At 37.8% G+C, this 19,077-nt stretch overlaps 1 protein-coding gene across 1 annotated transcript; it reads right to left on the reverse strand.

The window, feature by feature from the left end:
* Positions 1-11,119: 11,119 nt before the first annotated feature.
* Positions 11,120-13,011, reverse strand: LOC109239818 (cytochrome P450 CYP736A12-like). Its single transcript, XM_019406411.1, has 2 exons — positions 12,024-13,011; positions 11,120-11,919 (listed from the first exon to the last, which is right to left on the reverse strand). Exons 1-2 carry the CDS (start codon positions 12,894-12,896, stop codon positions 11,308-11,310), a joined length of 1,485 nt encoding a protein of 494 aa, XP_019261956.1. The 5' UTR covers positions 12,897-13,011; the 3' UTR covers positions 11,120-11,307.
* Positions 13,012-19,077: the final 6,066 nt, after the last annotated feature.

Consider the following 19,077-nt stretch of genomic DNA (forward strand, 5'->3'; position numbering starts at 1 on the left):
CTTACACATATTCTTTTTAACTAAGCTAGTGTCGGTACAAAGCTAGTGGAAACCAGCCTTATAAAGAAAACCACTATCGAGTTTTAATTAGTCAAGCCGAAGATGCTTAATTCAATGATGGACGAAATAATAATTTTATCAAGTTTAATTTTTAAAATATTACACTATTCGTTGCTAACTAAATGTGTTATGCGGAAAGTATATATTGAAAACAATTTGTTTCCTTTGTAATGTTGTAGCTTATTTATGTCGAATTGGTGATAGATTTGGAGTTAAGTAGATAAAGTATTATATTTGTGCTCTAATAAATTCATAAAATTATTTTTGGTGCATATATATGAAATTTTATCCCCCTTATTGTGACTAAATTTATAAAATAATTCATTTTATGATTTACTGATTTTTATTATGATCGCGCGAAGCACGGTCTAATTCACTAGTTTAGTGTAAAATAATGACTATACAAACAAAAAAAAAAGTTACTTCTATCAACCTCATTGATAAGAAGCTAGACAAACTGAAGCTTTAAACTATCAAAAATTAAACAAAATATATTACTTTTTTCAGACCAAGAATCTGAAATTAGTGAAAAATTAAAAAATTTGATGCCCAAAAATTAAACGAAATAAAAGTACTTCTTTTTAGCCCAAGAATCTAAAATTAGAAAAAGTTCAAAACTTTGAGTTTAAAATAAAGATTGTAGATATTCAAATATTGTACACAATAGAAGATTATTTTTTATCCCCATTAGTAAGAAACTAGAAAAATGAATCTTAAAGTATAAGAACAAAACTAAAAATTGGAAAAAACAGAAAAGTTTTGAACAAAAGAAATACTTACCAATAGAGAATGGGATGGAGATTTGCTATGGGTGAGAGTAATCCGGAAGACACATGCATCAATGAATGGCAAGCAATGAATTAGATCAAGGGAGGCAATGAAGGTGAAGCGGCGGAGGAGAGAAAAGAATTGGGAAAAGTTTATCCACTAGTATTCTTTGGACGATGATTTCATTGTCTTGTATTGGGGGAAATATTTTCATTAATTGTAATATTTGGGGGAAAATTTTGAGGAAACTTTTGTATAAGAAATTTTTAGACTACGCTTATAAAGAGTTACAGTTAGTATAACAATATAACAACTCTTCAAAAAAGTTACATTATAATTAATAAGCGTTGCCAGATAATTTGTGTATTGGTAACACTGAAAAAGTGTGGTCTTTATATTTTAAGAATACGCTTCTTGAGGGTGGCCTTAAAAACCATGGTCGAAGACTCTAATAAAAGGCCATACTTATAAAGTACATTTATAAATATCTTTGGCAACACTTTTCAAGCGTGGTCTGACTCTCTTCCCCACAGTGGCGCTGGTTAAGCTATATTATGTTACCGAGAGAGAAATATTCCCTTTCCTTTCTAGTAAAGAAAAAACAATTAGAAACTGATAGTAATGTTTATAATGGCAGTAATAGGCCAAAATTCCATTCATCACACTGAAACATTATATAGGTGCTTAAACTTTTTATTTAACTCGTCTGAGAGATAGAATGTATAGCAATTTCATAAACTCATGTTGTTCATAACTTAGCTTGAGAACTCATAAATTTACTTATATAAAGTACATAGTAGCATTAGATACAACACATAGTAGAAAACATGGATAATGCATGCTCGCTTGTCCCATGCTCATACATTCAACATTTGAGCATTAGATACGTTAAGGAAACATTCGGAAGGCATGACCTCATAGAAATCTTAAGGTACTGGTACATCTCAACGTACCTCAACAATTCCTCAACCTAACATATGCTCCAATACGTTTGTTAAATCATAATCTACACAACAAAATTCAACTTCATCAATTTATGTCCCTCAATCACATATCATAACTCAACAAAATGTACTAAATTAGCTAATTTTCTCCAATTTCACCATTGCTAATTTCCTCCAGTTTCACCATTTCAATTCACTTTGTGGTGTAAACTAGGTCCACCCGTCTCATTTTATACTTTTAACCTCTTATACTTATCATTAGAACAATAAGAGTTTATAATTTCTAGCACCCACTAACCATTCATCATCTTGCATCTGCATCCAACAACCTCAAGTAATGGTGGAACATAGGGTTCATTCATTACAACCTTCCGACCAACACATAAATACCTTAAACATTCATAATTAATCAATAATAAATGAACTTGGAGTGGTGGAATTATCTCAAGTGGACCATGTAGACATACAAATTTTATTCAATTTTGACCATATAAAATTTGGTCGTAATTCCAAAATACAAAAAAAATTTGGACCAAATCAAGTTAAACTATTCAAGTCCATGAAATGGATTTAAATCATAAGTCCAACTTTATTTTGGGCTAGTCCATTGAGTTGGCCCTCAAGAGATAAGCCCACTTTATTAGCCCAAGGTCCATGCCATGTGTCAAATGACGAGGCGTGCCAAGTCAAATCGAAGACCACTAAAATCATGCCACGCGCATAAGTGATGTAGCATACCAAGTCAAATATAAGGACAATCAAATGTCGCCAAATATCCAAATGACATGGTTCAACCAATTATATGCAAGCTTATCACATAGCTTTAGTGATAGGCTTGATTACTCAAGTTGGCAATCCAATTGGAGGAAAAAGATATGTATTTATCACAAGTTCCCTCCCCTACAACTATAAACAGGGGTCTCAAGAAAGCCAAAAAGAAAAAAAAGAAAATACATAGAGAAGCTCTCCTCTCCAATAGTGATTCGCAAGTCTTCCACGTAGCAAGAAGTCGTCGTCTCCAAGGAGTAAGCCGCAAGTTTTCCATCCTCCACGTTTGTGATCAAAGCCTAACTCCACATTCGTGGTCAAATCCCAACAAAAAGTAGTCCGTCAATTCAAGAACAAGTGAAGCTCTCGAATTGACGGTCATGAGGAGAAGAATCAGAGAATTACATCTTTTAACTTAAGATTGTTCAAAGGTTGTAACCCGCATAAATTACTGAAATACAAATACTTTTATTTATCGCTATATTTCTTGTTTCGATTTTTATTTTCAGGAACGAAATTTTAGTTGTTACAAATTGTGGCACGCCCAGTGGGACAATCTTTGCCTCTCATCTCTTCTCTTCAATGTTCAAGAACTCTAAGATGACCGCAATGAAGATCTACTCCAGATGAGATACTACAAAGGAGACTCAATCCAAAAGTTGATTGAAAGTTGCCTTGGAGATTATTGGCCAAATCAAAAGGAGTAAAGTCAAAATGCTATGATAACAAGTGCTTCAAGTGCCGTCCAAGTCATCTCATGTTTGCGCAACATCTTCTCCAAAAGAAGTAAAATCTTGTTCTTCCATGCCAAAAGAAGGAAACAACATTGCTGATATGGTCGAAAGAACTTTGGCTAGACTCAGCCTGCGAAAAGAAAGTCATTGCAGGTCGAACAATGTCCTTAAAAGGATCGAGGAGGTTCTTGCTAAACTTTGTTAATCTGAGTCCAAAAAACACCTCATGCAAGCCGAGGATGATGACTTAAGCCTTGGATCTACTCCGCATAACATGTCTAAATATCATGCTCATGAAGCTTCAAGCATAGAAGAACAACTTGCAAATTTGACGAAAGCAGTTGAAGGCTTATCAAAGCATATGTAAGATCAAGATGCTAAACTTTTCAAATTGATAAATAAAGTGGAGATCATTGCAGAAGCGAAAATCTGCACAAGCACCTTTTAAGTTTCATGAGTCACAAAAGAAAAGAGAGTCCTTTGCAAACCAAGCAGCAATGACCAAGGAGATTCAAGTCTTCGCCTGTAATGACCCAGCCGGTTGTTTCGAGAGTTATGGCCCTGTTTTCCCATTTCCTATTTCTTTTGTATTCTTCAGCTGTATTTTGACTTACTGGGTTAGTTGGTTCGGGTCCGGTGTGGTTTTAAAGTGAATTGAGACAATTAGTCTCTTATGAGAAAGTTTAAGTTGGAAAAGTTGACCGGATGTTGACTTATATGCAAACGACCTCGGATTTGAATTTTGATCTTTTTGTTAGCTCTGTTAGGTGATTTTGGACCTGAGAGCGCGTCCGAAATGTGTTTTGGAGGTCCGTAGTAGAATTAGGCTTAAATTGGCAAAAGTTGGAATTTTAGCGATTTTGGTCAACAGTGAAAATTTTGATATCGAGGTCAGATTGGATTTTCAGAAGTTGGTATGCTTCGTTGAGGTCCCAAGGGCCTCGGGTTGACTTTGGGTGTTTAACGGAACAAGTTTGGAAATTGGATGATTGTTGCAGTTGAACTCAGCTGTCATAATCGCACATATGGATGTCTAATCGTAGGTGCGAGCCCGCATAAGCGAGCTGGAGATCGCAGATATGAGATTGGAGGAGCTGCAAAGAAGGTGCAGGTGCGATGAAGCTCCCGCACCTGCGATGGTCACAGAAGCGGATTATGGGGCGTATGTGCGTGTTTGGACCGCGGTGCGATGGTATTTTCCGCACCTGCGATGATCGCAGATGCGCTCAGAGGATCACAGAAGCGGAAATTTGATTTTAATGGTTTTTTCGCAAAGTGGGACTTTGTCCGCAAAAGTGGTTTCACAGATGCGGTAAATGAGCCGCGGATGCGGTTTTGCTGGGCAGAAAGTATAAATAGAGCAATTGTGTTTTCCCGTTGATTTCCCACTTAATTAGTGAGGGTTGAAGTGAAAATTGGGGGTTACGGCTTGGGAGTCTAGAGAGTGAAGTTTGGGATTTTGAGTGACCAAATGAGGTCGGATTTTGGTAAGTATGGTATGGTTAGACTCGTGAGTGAATGCGCTATTGGGTTTCGTAACTTTTGTCGGATTTCGAGACATGGGCCCGGACCCGAGTTTGAGCTGATTTCGGATTTTGGTTATAATTTTGCATTTTTCTTGTGGAATTGGTTCCTTTAGCCTATATGAATCGTATTGTGTTGCTTGTGGCTAGATTCGAGACGTTTGAAGGCCGATTTGAGAGGCAAAGGCATCGCGGAGTAGGATTTCGGCTTTATTGAGTTAAGTAATGCTTTCAAACTTGGTTCTAAGGGTTCGAAACCCTGAACTACGTGTTATGTGGTTAGTATTGAGGTGATGCACATGCCAAGTGACGGGCGTGCACCGTGAGAATTGGGACCTGGTTCATTCCATGTCACCGTTTAGTGACTCTTTCTTGTTGATATCCGTGATTCCATTATGTGATAAGCAAATGAACTGTTAAACATGCTAAATATCATGGTAGGGCTTTACGCCGATACTGTTGGAACCCCTAGTGGTCGTTTCTTGCTGTCATCTCACTGATTTCATTGTTATTTTGTACTCGGTCATATTCAATACATTTCATATCATGTCTTAGTCTTAGTTGTTATTATTAGCATAGCATATCATTGTTCCCGGGCTAGTTTTCATGACATTGTGAGCCCGTAGGTGAGACTGGAGAGTGATGACTGAGTGAGGCCGAGAGCCTGATTATGAGTGACAGTTATGGGATCGAGCTGCACGCCATAGCGGTTATATTGATTTGTGATAGCGCTTGGGCTATAGGAGCCCCTCCGGAGTCTGTAACACACCACCAGTGAGCGCAGATGATATTATTGAGGGATGGATTTCCCTGGACAGGTTTTTGTCCGAAGTATTGATATCTGGAGATGGATTTCTCCAGAGGGTTGGATTACCCCTTTTTCCTCGGTACGGGTGACTTATAGTCAGTGTTGAGTATGTTCCGGTAGGGATTTCCTTGGGCCGAATGACCATATATGGTACCGAGTGGTTGAGTATTTATATATACCTAGAGATGGATTTCTCCACAGGGTTGGATTGCCTTTTTTTCACGGTATTGAGTGACTTACAGTCTGTGTTGTATATGTTCTAGGATGAATTTCCCTTGGCCGGATGGCCATATTAAGTATCGAGTGGTTGAGCACTTGAGAGCGGGAGCACATTGTGCATTTCATACAGCTGATGCATTGGCATGTAGAGGTAGTTGAGTTATATATCTTAAACTGTTCAGATCTGTATTTACCTTATTACTTTGAGCTGTTTATTTAACTGAAAGCATGCCTACATTTCTATACGTTGTTTCTATTATATCTGTTGAGGTTGAGTTCGTCACTACCTTTCACTCCACAGTTTGGACTCGTTACTTACTAACTTGGTGTACTCACGTTACCCCCTGCACCATGTGTGCAGATTCAGGCACTTTTGGTCCCAGTGGCACTCGCTGATATAGGCTTCAGGATTTAGGAGACTATCGAGTTATCTGTACGACGTTCGCAGGCCTTGACTCTCTATTTATATCCAGATGTATTTCAGTTTGTTTCGTTAAACATTGTAATAGACTGTGTTCTCCTTTAGACGCTCATGCACTCAGTGACACCTTGGGTTTGGGCTGGAATATATCGTATCTTGGAATCTTATGTTTCAAATAGTTTCTTTAAACGTGAAAAGCTTCCGTTAATGTTTTCAAACTTATTGTTGTTGTGTTGGTTTTGTTGAGTTGAGGCTGGCCTAGTTCCACGATAGGTGCCATCACGACGGGTCGAGTTTTGGGTCGTAACACCGCCGAAGGTTTCATTCCAGTTGAGCAATTGAAGGACTTCAACTTCCACGCTATCGAAGATAAATCAAACCCACAAGAAAAGTATTCTCTCATATATGCAAAGCCGCATATGCAAAGAATTGATAACTTAAAAATGCATGCTGGTTATCAACCTCCTAAGTTGCAGCAATTCGACGGCAGTGGAAATCCGAAACATGTAGTGCATTTTGTTGAAACTTGCAATAATGCTAGTACGTACGATGATTACCTTGTGAAACAATTTATTCGATCTCTTAAAGGGAACTCGTTCGATTGGTACACGGATCTCGAATTTAGTTCCATTGATAGTTGGGAGCATTTGGAGAAAAAGTTTCTCAATCGTTTCTATAACACAAGACGTATCGTAAGCATGGTTGAATTTACAAAAGTTCATCAACAAAAGAATGAGCCAGTTGTTGGCTTCATCAACTGCTGGAGGAGCCTAAGCCTCAATTGCAAATCTCGCCTTAGTGAAACTTCTGGGATTGAAATGTGCATCCAAGTCATGCATTGCGGTCTTTGTTATATATTGCAAGGCATAAAGCCTAATACATTTGAAGAGCTAGAAACTTGTGCTCATGATATGGACTTGAGTATGGCTACAAGTGAGAACCAACAATCTCCTGTCTCTGAGCCTTACGAAGAAACAGAAGTAGACGAATCCATGCATGGGGCAAGTATTCATCTGAATATGAAATCGAGGAGTCCATGCATGTCAACATGCTCCTTAACGCACGAGCTTAAACTGCAAGTTGTGATGCTCCTCAACACACGAGCCTAAACTGCAATTTATGATGTTCTTCAATGCACGAGCCTAAACTGCAAGTTACGACGTTCATTGACACACGAACCTAAAATATCACGAAGCTCCTCAAGTTCGAGCTAAACCTTCAAGTTGCAAAACTGTTCAAATTTGAGCTAAATTTTTAGGTTGAAAAGATCTTCAAATCGAGCAAGTCTTCAAGTTTTAAAGCGCCTCAAATTAGGGGAAAAAATCTTCAAGTTGCAAATCTCTACAAATTCGAGCAAGTCTGCAAGCTATAAAGCTTCTCAAATTCGAGCAAAATTTTCTTGCAAAGCTCCTTGATACGCGAGCTTAACTGGAAGTTGCTGCGCTCATTGATGCATGAGTTTGAACTGCACATTACTCCTTGTTGCACGAGTATAAACTGCCTAAAAATACTTTTTTCCTGAACTACGTAATGACTTGATCCTTTTCACCGAGGTACGCAGGCAACTTAGAATTTCATTCTGAGTTCAGTTACGTTAAAAAAGGTCTCTTTATCATGATGGCAAAGAGAAGCTGATGATGTTCTCCTCCAAAGCTCGAAAAGAGCACTATATGTATCTTTTCATCAAGTCGTGAGAAGGACGGTCTATGCATTTCTCTTTTCCAAATTGCATGAAGAGGATCGTTTACTCCGATGCTTGAAGGATGGGAAATTCCACATTCTTGCTCACCAAGCTGCAAATAAAAGTGTTACTTTAAGTGTGTGTCTCCAAACCGTAATGAGGCACGTACTTCTCTGCCAAAGCTTGAATAATAGGACGCTTCATGGACTCTTTAAATTGAAAGAAGATGTAGTTCCAAGCCAGAGCCTTAAGGTTAGGATACTCCATGACTTCTTAACCAACTTCCAGAAGAAGTTACTCCCCTCCTATGATGTAAGGATGGAATATGGTTGCTCCAAGCCTCTTTCTCACCAAGCCACAAGAAGGAGACGCACATGTACTTCTTTCTCAAGCCGCGAAAAGGAGATGAGCTAGTCACGTGCTTCTTCAAGAGAGGTGGATATACGACCAACTAGTCTCTCGCTGAAGTCACAAACCATAAAAGAAAGGCACCAAGTAATTCCAAGCGAATCATGTGGAGATCAAAGCCGTTTTGCACTCAGCACTCGGTGATAAACCTGCAAGAAAAAAATGAAGATGGAGCACACGATGCAAACTGCATGGAGTTTCAATTCAGGAGTATCGATCTTAATAAATGATGCGGCGTTTCAATTCGGCATGATGGACTACATTGACACTAATGACATGACGCATCAATGCAGCATATGCAAGCATCGCCAGCAGCACAACTATTCTAGTTTGACATGCGAAATATAGGTGCTAATGCACAAAGCTTCAACGTGTGGCTAAGTTAGGTCCTGGCCACCAATCTCCATTGCTCAAATTCTGGAAAATTGGAATTTCTTATGCTGGTGGATTTGCCTGAGAAGTTGTCTAACACATTCTTCGTCTCCTTTATAGACCATTATGCAAGATCAAGGGAGGTGTCGAGCGATTTTCTAGCAGTCGGGAAGGCGCCTCTCACCAGAGGATGAACTTTTAAAGTAGGAAATTTTGCTTGTCGCCAACGATCTCAAGATACAGGTATCATGGTCACTAAAGATCATCTTTGCTGATGGGTTTCAAGGTTCTATACGGGTGGAGAATCTGCAAAAAAAAAAAAAAAAAAAAAAAAAAAAAAAATAGTTCATGAAAACACGCAAAATTGAAGAAAATGAAGACGAACTAGCTATTTTGGGCTATCTTTCATTTCTTTGATAAATCCACCACAACTTTTAGCTATTTTGGGAAGGATTGGAGGATCTTCAAGATAGTGTTCGAATTTTCAGCTTTTAGTGTTTCAATTTGTAGTTTTTATTTTTAGCATGAATGGCTAGCTTTAGTTGGGGTTGTAAACTCTTATAGCATCAATGTCAACGCATATTTGTTTAACTTGCTTATTACTACTTGGGTTGTGATTTTCTACTTACTTTTATGCTTAACGTTAATTTAGCGATTACAAACACTAGATTGGGCCCTTTATTATCTATTTCTTTCTTGGATTAGTGGAAATTTGATTGAGTAGTTAACAAGTAGCAAGGATTCAGCATATTAAGAAATTAATAAAGCTTGATAAATGAAATCAAACTAAGAAATGGAAGATCCTACTTGGGTAATTATCAATTGGCTTTTAATGCATTCATTCGGGTTTGAAAGACTTTCTAGGGATAAGCTTGAATTAAAAAATTCTAGTGGGTAGCTAACAAAGGACCATAATCGATAATCAAAATATTTAGGCAAGCTAAGTACACACGTGAACTAATTATGGCATTTTGAGGTTATAGCCCCGGTTCTCTTTGTAAAAAACAAACCATTTTCAGTTGCACGCTGCGTGTTCGCTTTAATTCCTTTGTAAGTAATTTAGCAGTTACGGGGTGTGTTTGGTACGAAAGGATTTCCAATTTTCCCATGTTTGGTTGGCTTAAATATTTTGGGAAACATTTTCCTTATGAACTCATTTTTCTCCCATTGGAGGAAAATATTTTCCTTATCAAGAGAAGGTAAAATATTTTCCAAAACTCCTTCTCAACGTTCCCGACCCTCACCAACCAACCCACCCTACCCCCTATCTCTATAAAAGTCTCATTTTTTTTCTTTCAAATTTCAGTTTTCCATTACCACCCACCCTACTACCCCTCCATCCCACCCCACCCCACCTCACCCCCTCCGCTAAAAAAATTATTTTTATTACCGTTTTTTTTTTTTTTTGCAATTTCAAATTTCTGTTTTTCGTTTTCTACACACCCACCCCCACCTGCCCCCCCACCCGCACAATTATTTTTCTGTTTTTCTGCCCCCCGCCGAAAAAATATATTTTAAATATATTTTTTAGTTTTAGTTTTTTTATTTATCGATTTAAAGGTTCAAAATTTTACAAGTTCCAAAGTTATGAGTTCGGAGGTTTATGTGTTTGGAAGTTTACGGGTTTAGAAATTACAAAGTTTATGGGTTCGAAATTCCGCGGTTTCGAAAGTTTAGGGGTTCGTAAGTTTATGAAATTTGTGGGTTTGGAAGGTTGTTGGTTTGAAAGTTTATGGCTTCATGTTTATTTATTTAAATTATTTATGAATACTCTTGAGAAGTCATTTTCCTTAATTTGCGTACCAAACACCGAAAAATGAATAAGATTACTACTCCCTCTGATTCATATTATTTGAGATAGTTTGACTCGGCACGGAGTTTAACAAAAAAGAAGAAGACTTTTGAAAGTTGTGGTAAGCTTAAGGGGTAAAAGATTTGTGGGGCCATGTCATTTGTGTGGCTATAAAAGCTTCTCATTAAGGGCAAAAGTGGTAAAATGAAGAGTTTAATATTGAATTATTTCCAAATTTAGAAATGTGTCATTTATTTTGGAACAGACTAAAAAGGAAAGTAGCTCATTTAATATGAAACGGAGGGAGTACTTGTTTTTCAAGAAACAATTTCTTGGAAAACATTTTCCGTTATACCAAACACACCCTTAGCTATAACTTTAGAAGTAATTGCAGTCAACTCTAATTTATTGTTTGGACTTACAATAGGAATCATCAAGCTTGCACTCATTTGGATACCTTAGCACACACCATACTCATTTATTCGACCCCAACCTTTGTATTTATTATTGCTGCTAGTCTGCTACCGTACTACTTTCATTGCGGGAGTAGGATCGGACGTCACTAACACACAGTAGAAAGGGAAACAAGAAAAGAAAAGGCCAATTGTGTGCATAATGAGATTATGGGCGAATTCCCATCTAGTTAGGCATAGATTTACTGTCAATATAGATTTGTAGAATAGCGGGGGAAATATACAACAATCACAAAACTTTGGAGTAGATCGCTTGTGTAATATTATCAGTAGCTAAGTAAAATAAAATGTAAAGTTTAGAGAAACTAGTTCTCTTACATCTGCAATGTATTTGCATCATTCCTTTAGTCTATAAGTTGGAATAGCCATCAAAGGCTTTTCTTTGCATGTTACTAACCCAAACTGCTCATCAATGTCTAAATCAAGAGGCTGCATACCATTTGGAATCTCCCAATCAAAGCAATGCACCAATTGTGCAACCACAAGGCTAACAATGGTAATCCCCAACTGCATTCCAGGGCAGCTTCTTCTACCAGAGCCAAATGGTAAAAGTTGAAAATCACGTCCACGAATATCTACGTTGCTCCCAACAAATCTCTCTGGGAAAAACTTCTCAGGCTCAAGCCAAACATTTGGATCCCTCTGAATTGCATAACAATTTATCATGATTCGGGATCCCTTTTGTATGTGAAAGCCATCGACTATACAATCTTCCATGGCCTCATGATGCATTATTGGCACTATGGAATGCAGCCTCAGGCCCTCTTTTACAACCATATCTAAGTACTTCAAATTCTCCAAGTCTGATTCTTCTACCATCTTTTCATTTCCTACAACTTCTTCCAACTCTTTTTGGAGTTTCTTCATCACATGAGGGCGCCTAAGAAGCTCTGTCAATATCCATTCTACTGATGTTGCTGAAGTGTCAATTGCAGCCATAAGCATGTCCTGTATAGAAAAGGGTTAAATAATTAGTGAAATAAGCAATAATCTTAAAATTTGTGATTTCTTGAGCTTATATTAGTATGATAAAATGGGATAGCAGTACATACCAAGAGGATAGCTTTTATATGTCGACGGTCAAATTGAAACTCTGCTTCTCCTGATTGCATAATCTCCATCATGGTGTCGACAAAGTCCTTGGTTTGTTTCTCGTCATGAGACTGAACGTGATCATCGATAATCTTCTCAAGAAACTCATCAAACACCTTTGAAAGATCTTTGAGCTTGCGAGTGAGTCCCTGGAGATCAATAACACCAAGAAAGGGGAAAAAATCTCCAAGATTTGGTGTTGCTGCTAAATGCACAACATCTTGAACTACAGCTTTGAATCCCCTTTTATCCAAGTCCGCATCCATATACTTCTTTCCGAATACCATTAAGCAAGTCAAGTTGGCATTCAAGGACGTAATCTTTGCACTAAGATCAACAGCAACGCAATCATGAGCTTCCCGTTTAAGTGAATCAATCAGAAGTTGAAGTTGTTGCTTTCTCATGGACTCAAATGAATTGATCTTATGATTACTCAAAAGGTGCACGGTGCACAATTTGCGCATATTACGCCAATATGGTCCGTACTTTGCAAAAATCAAATTCTTCTGGCCATAAGCCATATACTGAGATGCCTCGTGGTGAGGCCTACTAGCAAATATGTGATCATATGTCTTGAGGACTTTCTCGGCTGCATCAGCAGACGAGGCAACAATTGTAGGTACTAATCCCAATCGCATATACATAATAGGACCATGTTTCTTGGCTAGTTTTTGTAAATCTTGGTGTGGATTTTTACCTAACAAATGAAGATGTCCTAAAATGGGAAGCCCTTTTGGACCTGGAGGAAACCTTTTTCTCTTCTTGATGTTTAGCAGCTCATATAAGGCATATACTAATAGACCAACTATAAGTGTTGCCCATGTCAAAGCCATGGCTCTTAGGACTTTGTTACCTTAATTCTAAGAGCTCTACTGCAAGATGATAACGAATATATACTATTGTTATTTTTCTCCTTTATATTTCTTATGAAAAGGATCAAGAAATCTGAATTTATATGGCTGTCAAAATTGAAAAGGGCAAATAAAAAAGGGAAAGAAAAGGTTGAACGCAACCAATCCACCAATATGAAGCTTCTCATTAACTACTGACTTGACCTTTGAATCAGTAGTGAGATGAAATTTCATTTGAATATGCGGCCATGTGTGAAACAAGATAAAAAGCACTCACAACCTGCAGTAGCAATTTCTTTTGACTTAGAATAAAGGACTAATTCTACCACAGTGACTGATTGACTTGGAAATTTCCTAGCATTCTTTGATGGACTCATTGGTTGATTTTTAATTCTTAGGGCCCGTCTGGCCATTAAAAATTTCACTTTTTTCGGAAAATTTTTAGTTCTTTTTGAAGTTGGTGTTTGGCCATGAAAATTTCAAATTTCACTTGAAGTTGAATTTTGAATTTTTCGGAAATTTGGAAAAAGCCAAAAAGCTGTTTTTTAAAATTTTCACTTCAAATCACTTACAAAATTCAAAAACAGCTAAAAATTGTATTTATATCCAAACACACATCTAATTTTCAAATATCATGTTCACTTTAAAAAAAAAAAAAAATCATCTTTTCCCGAAATTTCACAATTCTTATGTCCAAATGCCCACTTAGTCTCCCACTTACCAGTCAAAGAAAGGCTCTGTCAGAATAGTGGATTTTCCTGATTAGAGGGTTAATCTACCTACATTTATTTCATGATATAAGGTCCACTAATTGTCAAATTGAATTTGGAGTCAAATTCAATTATTGGTCACTTCTGTACTTCTCTTTTTCTTGTCCAAAATGCATTCCAGAATCCAGAGATGAACGCTGCTATGATAGTTCTTCCTTCTTGGACTGGGAATTGAACAATCTAATTGGCCCCATAGTTAGACAGGTGTTGCTGGTACCTCTTTGAATAATTCAAATAAGAGAAATGCACTTTTAGTATGTAATCTATTGGACTCGTGCATTTAACATAGGGAGAATACATATAAACACCCCTCCAACCTGTCCTGTTTTTTCTATAAACTAGTTTCTCGGCATGTCGTTGCACGTGTACACCGAGTTATGCAACATATGAACATAACTTTTTTACAAAATAAAGCTTTGAATAAATAATTACACATGAATGAATAAAGTACAAGCTAGTTTATGTGACTGATCAACGTGGATAATCTAAACCTACGTACGAAGATTAACAATCAAAGTTTAATCAAATAATTGACTTTGGATATGAAGGCAACAACTTTTAGTCTCATGACTTCTAATGCAACATAACTATTTTTAAATTTTTAAAAGTTAGGTATTTAATTTTGCAATATGAAAAAAATAATAATTAAAAGTCCCATCAGTAAACATTTTCAACATACAGGAACATATACATTATCAATTTTGGAAATCTGCTTTATTGAATTATTTGATTGATTAGCATATTACTAAATAGTCGAACCATATCAGAAAAGATTGCCCCATTGCAATCAGAGTCCAGAACTTATTTGTGGTTCTTTTGGACACAAGAGACCGACATATATGTAAAAAAATTGTTACATATCTACATAAAATGCTCTTTTTAAAGAGCGCTATACTTTAACGTCCGTTTGCGACGTTAAGGCATAGCACTATTTAAAAGAGCGTTTTATGTAAAATGCTTTTAATAAACGCGATGCACCTGTTATGTAGACCCACCAATAAGTCTCATGCGCTTAACTGGCATAACAATAATTGAAATGTGTAAAACGCATTTTAAAAGAGCGTTATACCTCAAAAAATTCAACCGCCCGAGCTAGGCATTACCTTACTTAAAGGCGTTAACGATTTTACAAAAAATCATTCCAAAAAATTCCTAACTCATGTAAAAATTTTCTTCTTGTTAAATTCGCAAGCATTTTCTCATAATGTCTGAAGAGCGAAAAGTAAGGGTTTAATTATATTGGGGGGGGGGGGGGGAGGTTGTGGTGGCGAATAACTCTGTGAGCTATAGTTTATCTCCACAGAGTCATGTTAAGTTTTCACTTACAATGGAGTACAGTATACTGGTATCGTTGTTATGTAATAAAATGAGGTTGAGCAAACATACGGTGAATCTTAAAATAACCGGAAGATATCCGTATTATGTGGCTCCGCAAGGTATTGCTTGTTACGCTGAGTTTAACATCGAGGTTGATGAAACTCTAAGAGATTTTTTGGGGACTCCGGATGAATACCTGGAACATATTTTGATAAAAATGTTGGAAAAGTACGTGAAGGTTAAAGGCGTTCACAATAATGAGGTCGCACAAAGTAGGGATAACCCTCAATTATCAGGTGGTTATTTTGGAGCAGTTTTAGCCGAACAGGTTCCGGCTGAAAGAGTTTGGCCGGATCTAACCTTATCTACACGGGCGAATGAGGAGCGAGGAAATAAGTTCTCTCCTACTTTACATAATCCATAAGACGACTGGTAAACTTCAATTTTTCTTTGTGTTACGATGTTTATATTTGTTGTATTGAATTTGTATTAACACTCATATATTCCACAGGAGGTACCGTCCAGATATGCATTTTACAAGTTATGAACCCACGCCCAGTTGGAATATGCGTAGTTTTGGTGTGTTGGATCACGGTGGTCCATCCGGGAGTCATCACCAACAGGATAATGTCCATCATGGAATGTCAACACATTACGACTTGTAAGTAAGGTGATATAGCTATATATAAAGTATTTAACAATTTGAGTAGCTTATTATTTTGTTGTTTGTGCAGTGAAAACGAGCAACTTGATAGTCCTGTCCTCGCTCAGTTGCCCGTAGATGGTGTATTTACTCGGGACTTGGCAGATGCGCAGAGTCAGGAAGATAATAGTGATTATGACAACAATTCTGATGAGTCTGGAGATGACACACCCTTCCCTGACGAGGGTGATGAGGAGGATGAAGGGAATGTCGAACCTGATTTGACGAGGGAGCATCATCCACCTCCCGTTAGACCAAGAGTGTACGAGTTCCACATGCCGTTTCATTCAAACCATATTCCCTACCTTGATAATTTGCCAAGTATGCCGGATGTGGTTTCCTTCACAAGGATTTTGACGAAATTCGGACAGCAATGTGGGATAAGTCTAGACCAACGGTGCTGGCAAAGGGCATGCTTTTTCCTGATAAAGTGCACCTAAGCAGGGCGGTGAAAATATACAGCGTAAAAGAGTTCCGTAAGATAATTGTATGGAAGTAAAGTTCGGATGTATACAAGGTTGTTTACCGTTGATAGTTTACGGGTTATCATTGGATGCTGCGTGCGAGCAAGAAGAAAATAGGGTTGTGGTAAGTGGGTAAATATATTGGCACCCACAATTGTGAAATGGACACATTCAATGGGAAGGACTTCAACTTGGATGTTGACTTGATTTCTCTTCAACTGATTCCACACATTGAAACATCCATAAGGTACAAGATCAAAGAGTGTATTACATCCGTCCACACCGTAAATGAAGCCAGCAGGTTGTGTTCTTGTGGGAAATGGTCCATCTACCACATGCCGTGCTCACATGCCATGAAGTGCTTTCAACATACAGGTTTAGGGACAACCAACTATGTTGATAGGCAATACGCTGTTAATGCATACATAAACACATATAGTGGGCAATTGCAGCCAGTGGGTGCTGAGCATTATTGCCGCCGGAACCATTTAAAATGGTGTGTAACAAGGACTATTTGCGTAAGCTACAAGTGTAAAAAAGAACACGTATACGGAACTAAATAGATGTTGGTGATACCATTTACGCATGTAAATGTGGCATATGCTCGCAAACTGGACACGACCGTCGTAAATGTCCTTCAGGTAGTTTGGGGGGCGGTGGTAATCCAGCTCATGGTGGAAGTTCATCTGATATGCCCAACTATCAAGGATACACGTAGTGTTTTGTTTTCGTATTGTGGTTCTAATAAGTGTATGTACTTGTTTATGTTGCAAGATATATCAAATAAAATTATGTTTTCATTGTTGTTAAATCTTATTGATATTTAACATTTTTCAGTTGAATAAATTAATGAATTTCTCCGTCCCGTTCATGTAATAAAAAATAGTATTGGATTAAAAAAAGGAAAATTTTTACGTTCACTTTTGAGTTTCACTCTAAAATTACTAGAAAATTACACTGTCAGAGGAGGAAGATGTTTGATAAATAAGTGAATATATATATATATATATATATATATATATATATATATATATATATATATAGCAAGGTTACATACTATGTTATGTGTATTTTCTTGTCGATCTGGAAAGCTGCCCGTCTACGAAAAAGTTATTTTGTATCCGAAAGAATCTTTAACACGCGAAACATAGCGCGATTAAATACTACGTTATGTGTGAGCATATATAGCACGGTTAAATACTACGATATGTGTGTTCTCTTGTCGATCTGTAAAGCTGCCCGCCTGCAAAAAGAATCTTTAACACGCGAAGCATAGCGCGGTTAAATACTACGTTATGTGTGAGCATATATAGCACGGTTAAATACTACGTTTTGTGTGTTGTCTTGTCGATCTGAAAAGCTGCCCGCCTGCGAAAAAGCTGGTTTGTATCCGAAAAAATCTTTAATACGCAAAGCATAGCGCGGTCAAATACTACGTTATGTGTGTTTCCTTGCCCATAAATAACAGGCGCATTCTAGTTATTTTCTGCACTTAACCATAACAAATAGCAAAACTTTTCATAAAAGCAGGGTTCTATTCGCTTTAACAAATGTCTGAACGGATTTATGAACCAATGTGCTAGTGTGGCAAACGCTGTATGTTGGCAGACTGTTGGGATGATGGTCAAGTTGGACGCAGATACTGGATGTGTGTGAACAGGTTTGGAGGCAACAACGGAAATTTTTGCAATTTTGAGGTATGGTTTGAGGAACCCTGTAAGCAGGAATGCTACCAAGAGTCTTTGTAGTATTATCATGATTTGACCAAAAAATAGTGGGAATATGAACGAGAATATAAATGAGAAATTGCGGAGTTAAAGGAGAAACTAAAAGAGGCGGAAGAAGAAAAAAATAAGCTGGAAGAGAAATTTAAGTGGTTGGAGCAGAGAATACTAGGCGGTCGTGACTAAACAATGACATGTATGTGTTGAGTGTAGTACGTTATCTTCATGTTTCCCATGTCATGTGTTTTTATTAGTTGTACTGAATTTAAATTATGTTAAGTTGTTATGTCTGTGTTTGTGTTGTAGTATTAAAATAAAGAAGACCCGAGGAAATAGAAACATAATGCGCATTTAATGTAAACAATAAAATTTGTTGTTATTATTTACATAAAATATATTTAAAAAAATCAATGTGTACCACAGCCTGTGTGCTTCAATGCAGCCACTGGCCTAAGGCGCATCCCATCCCGCCCGGCTACACTATCAGGATCATCCTCATCACGTCGCCTCTTTATTGCAGGATGTGCTGCAGCATGATCGTCAGTAGTGCTGGCAGTCTCGGTAGAAGGGGTCGTCGATGCAGCAGTAACCTACAGAAGAATAAGTCATCTCAGTATATGAAAATATATATTACTAATGTACATGTAAAGCAACAATAATTTTAAATTGTCTTACCATGGTCTCGTCGGGCTCCTGAATATAAGCATCAATCGCTGCCAGGTCAGCATCGCACAAAGTGGCCTCCGTGACGGGCGAGGATGAAACCTTAATAAGAAAATTATGTAGTTATTTATGACGAATCAATGAGACAAAAATAAATTTAAATTTAATAGTAATACAAACATACCTACGCCTGTGAAAGATCCCCAACACCCCTTGATGATGAGCCATAACTCAGTCGGCCCCCACTATCCGCATATCGGGTTAGTCGATTGTGAGCATCGATCGATGGGTCTGGAAAGTACACATCCACATCCTCTTCGGTAATGCCCGTGACCGTGATCAACAATGGACCTGACGGGGTCACCTGCGAAGTACCTGGAGTGAGAGGCAGCTGAAGGCTGAATGAAGGCATGCTGCTGTGATACTCGTCTAAATCATGGAGGTCACCCGACGGATCAACATCAACATCATCAATAGGTGCCTCGACGACCCCTTACTGAGGACCACCTCCTCGCCACCCCC

Source organism: Nicotiana attenuata, unplaced genomic scaffold (assembly GCF_001879085.1).
Source record: "Nicotiana attenuata strain UT unplaced genomic scaffold, NIATTr2, whole genome shotgun sequence".
NCBI classification, from domain to species: domain Eukaryota; kingdom Viridiplantae; phylum Streptophyta; class Magnoliopsida; order Solanales; family Solanaceae; genus Nicotiana; species Nicotiana attenuata.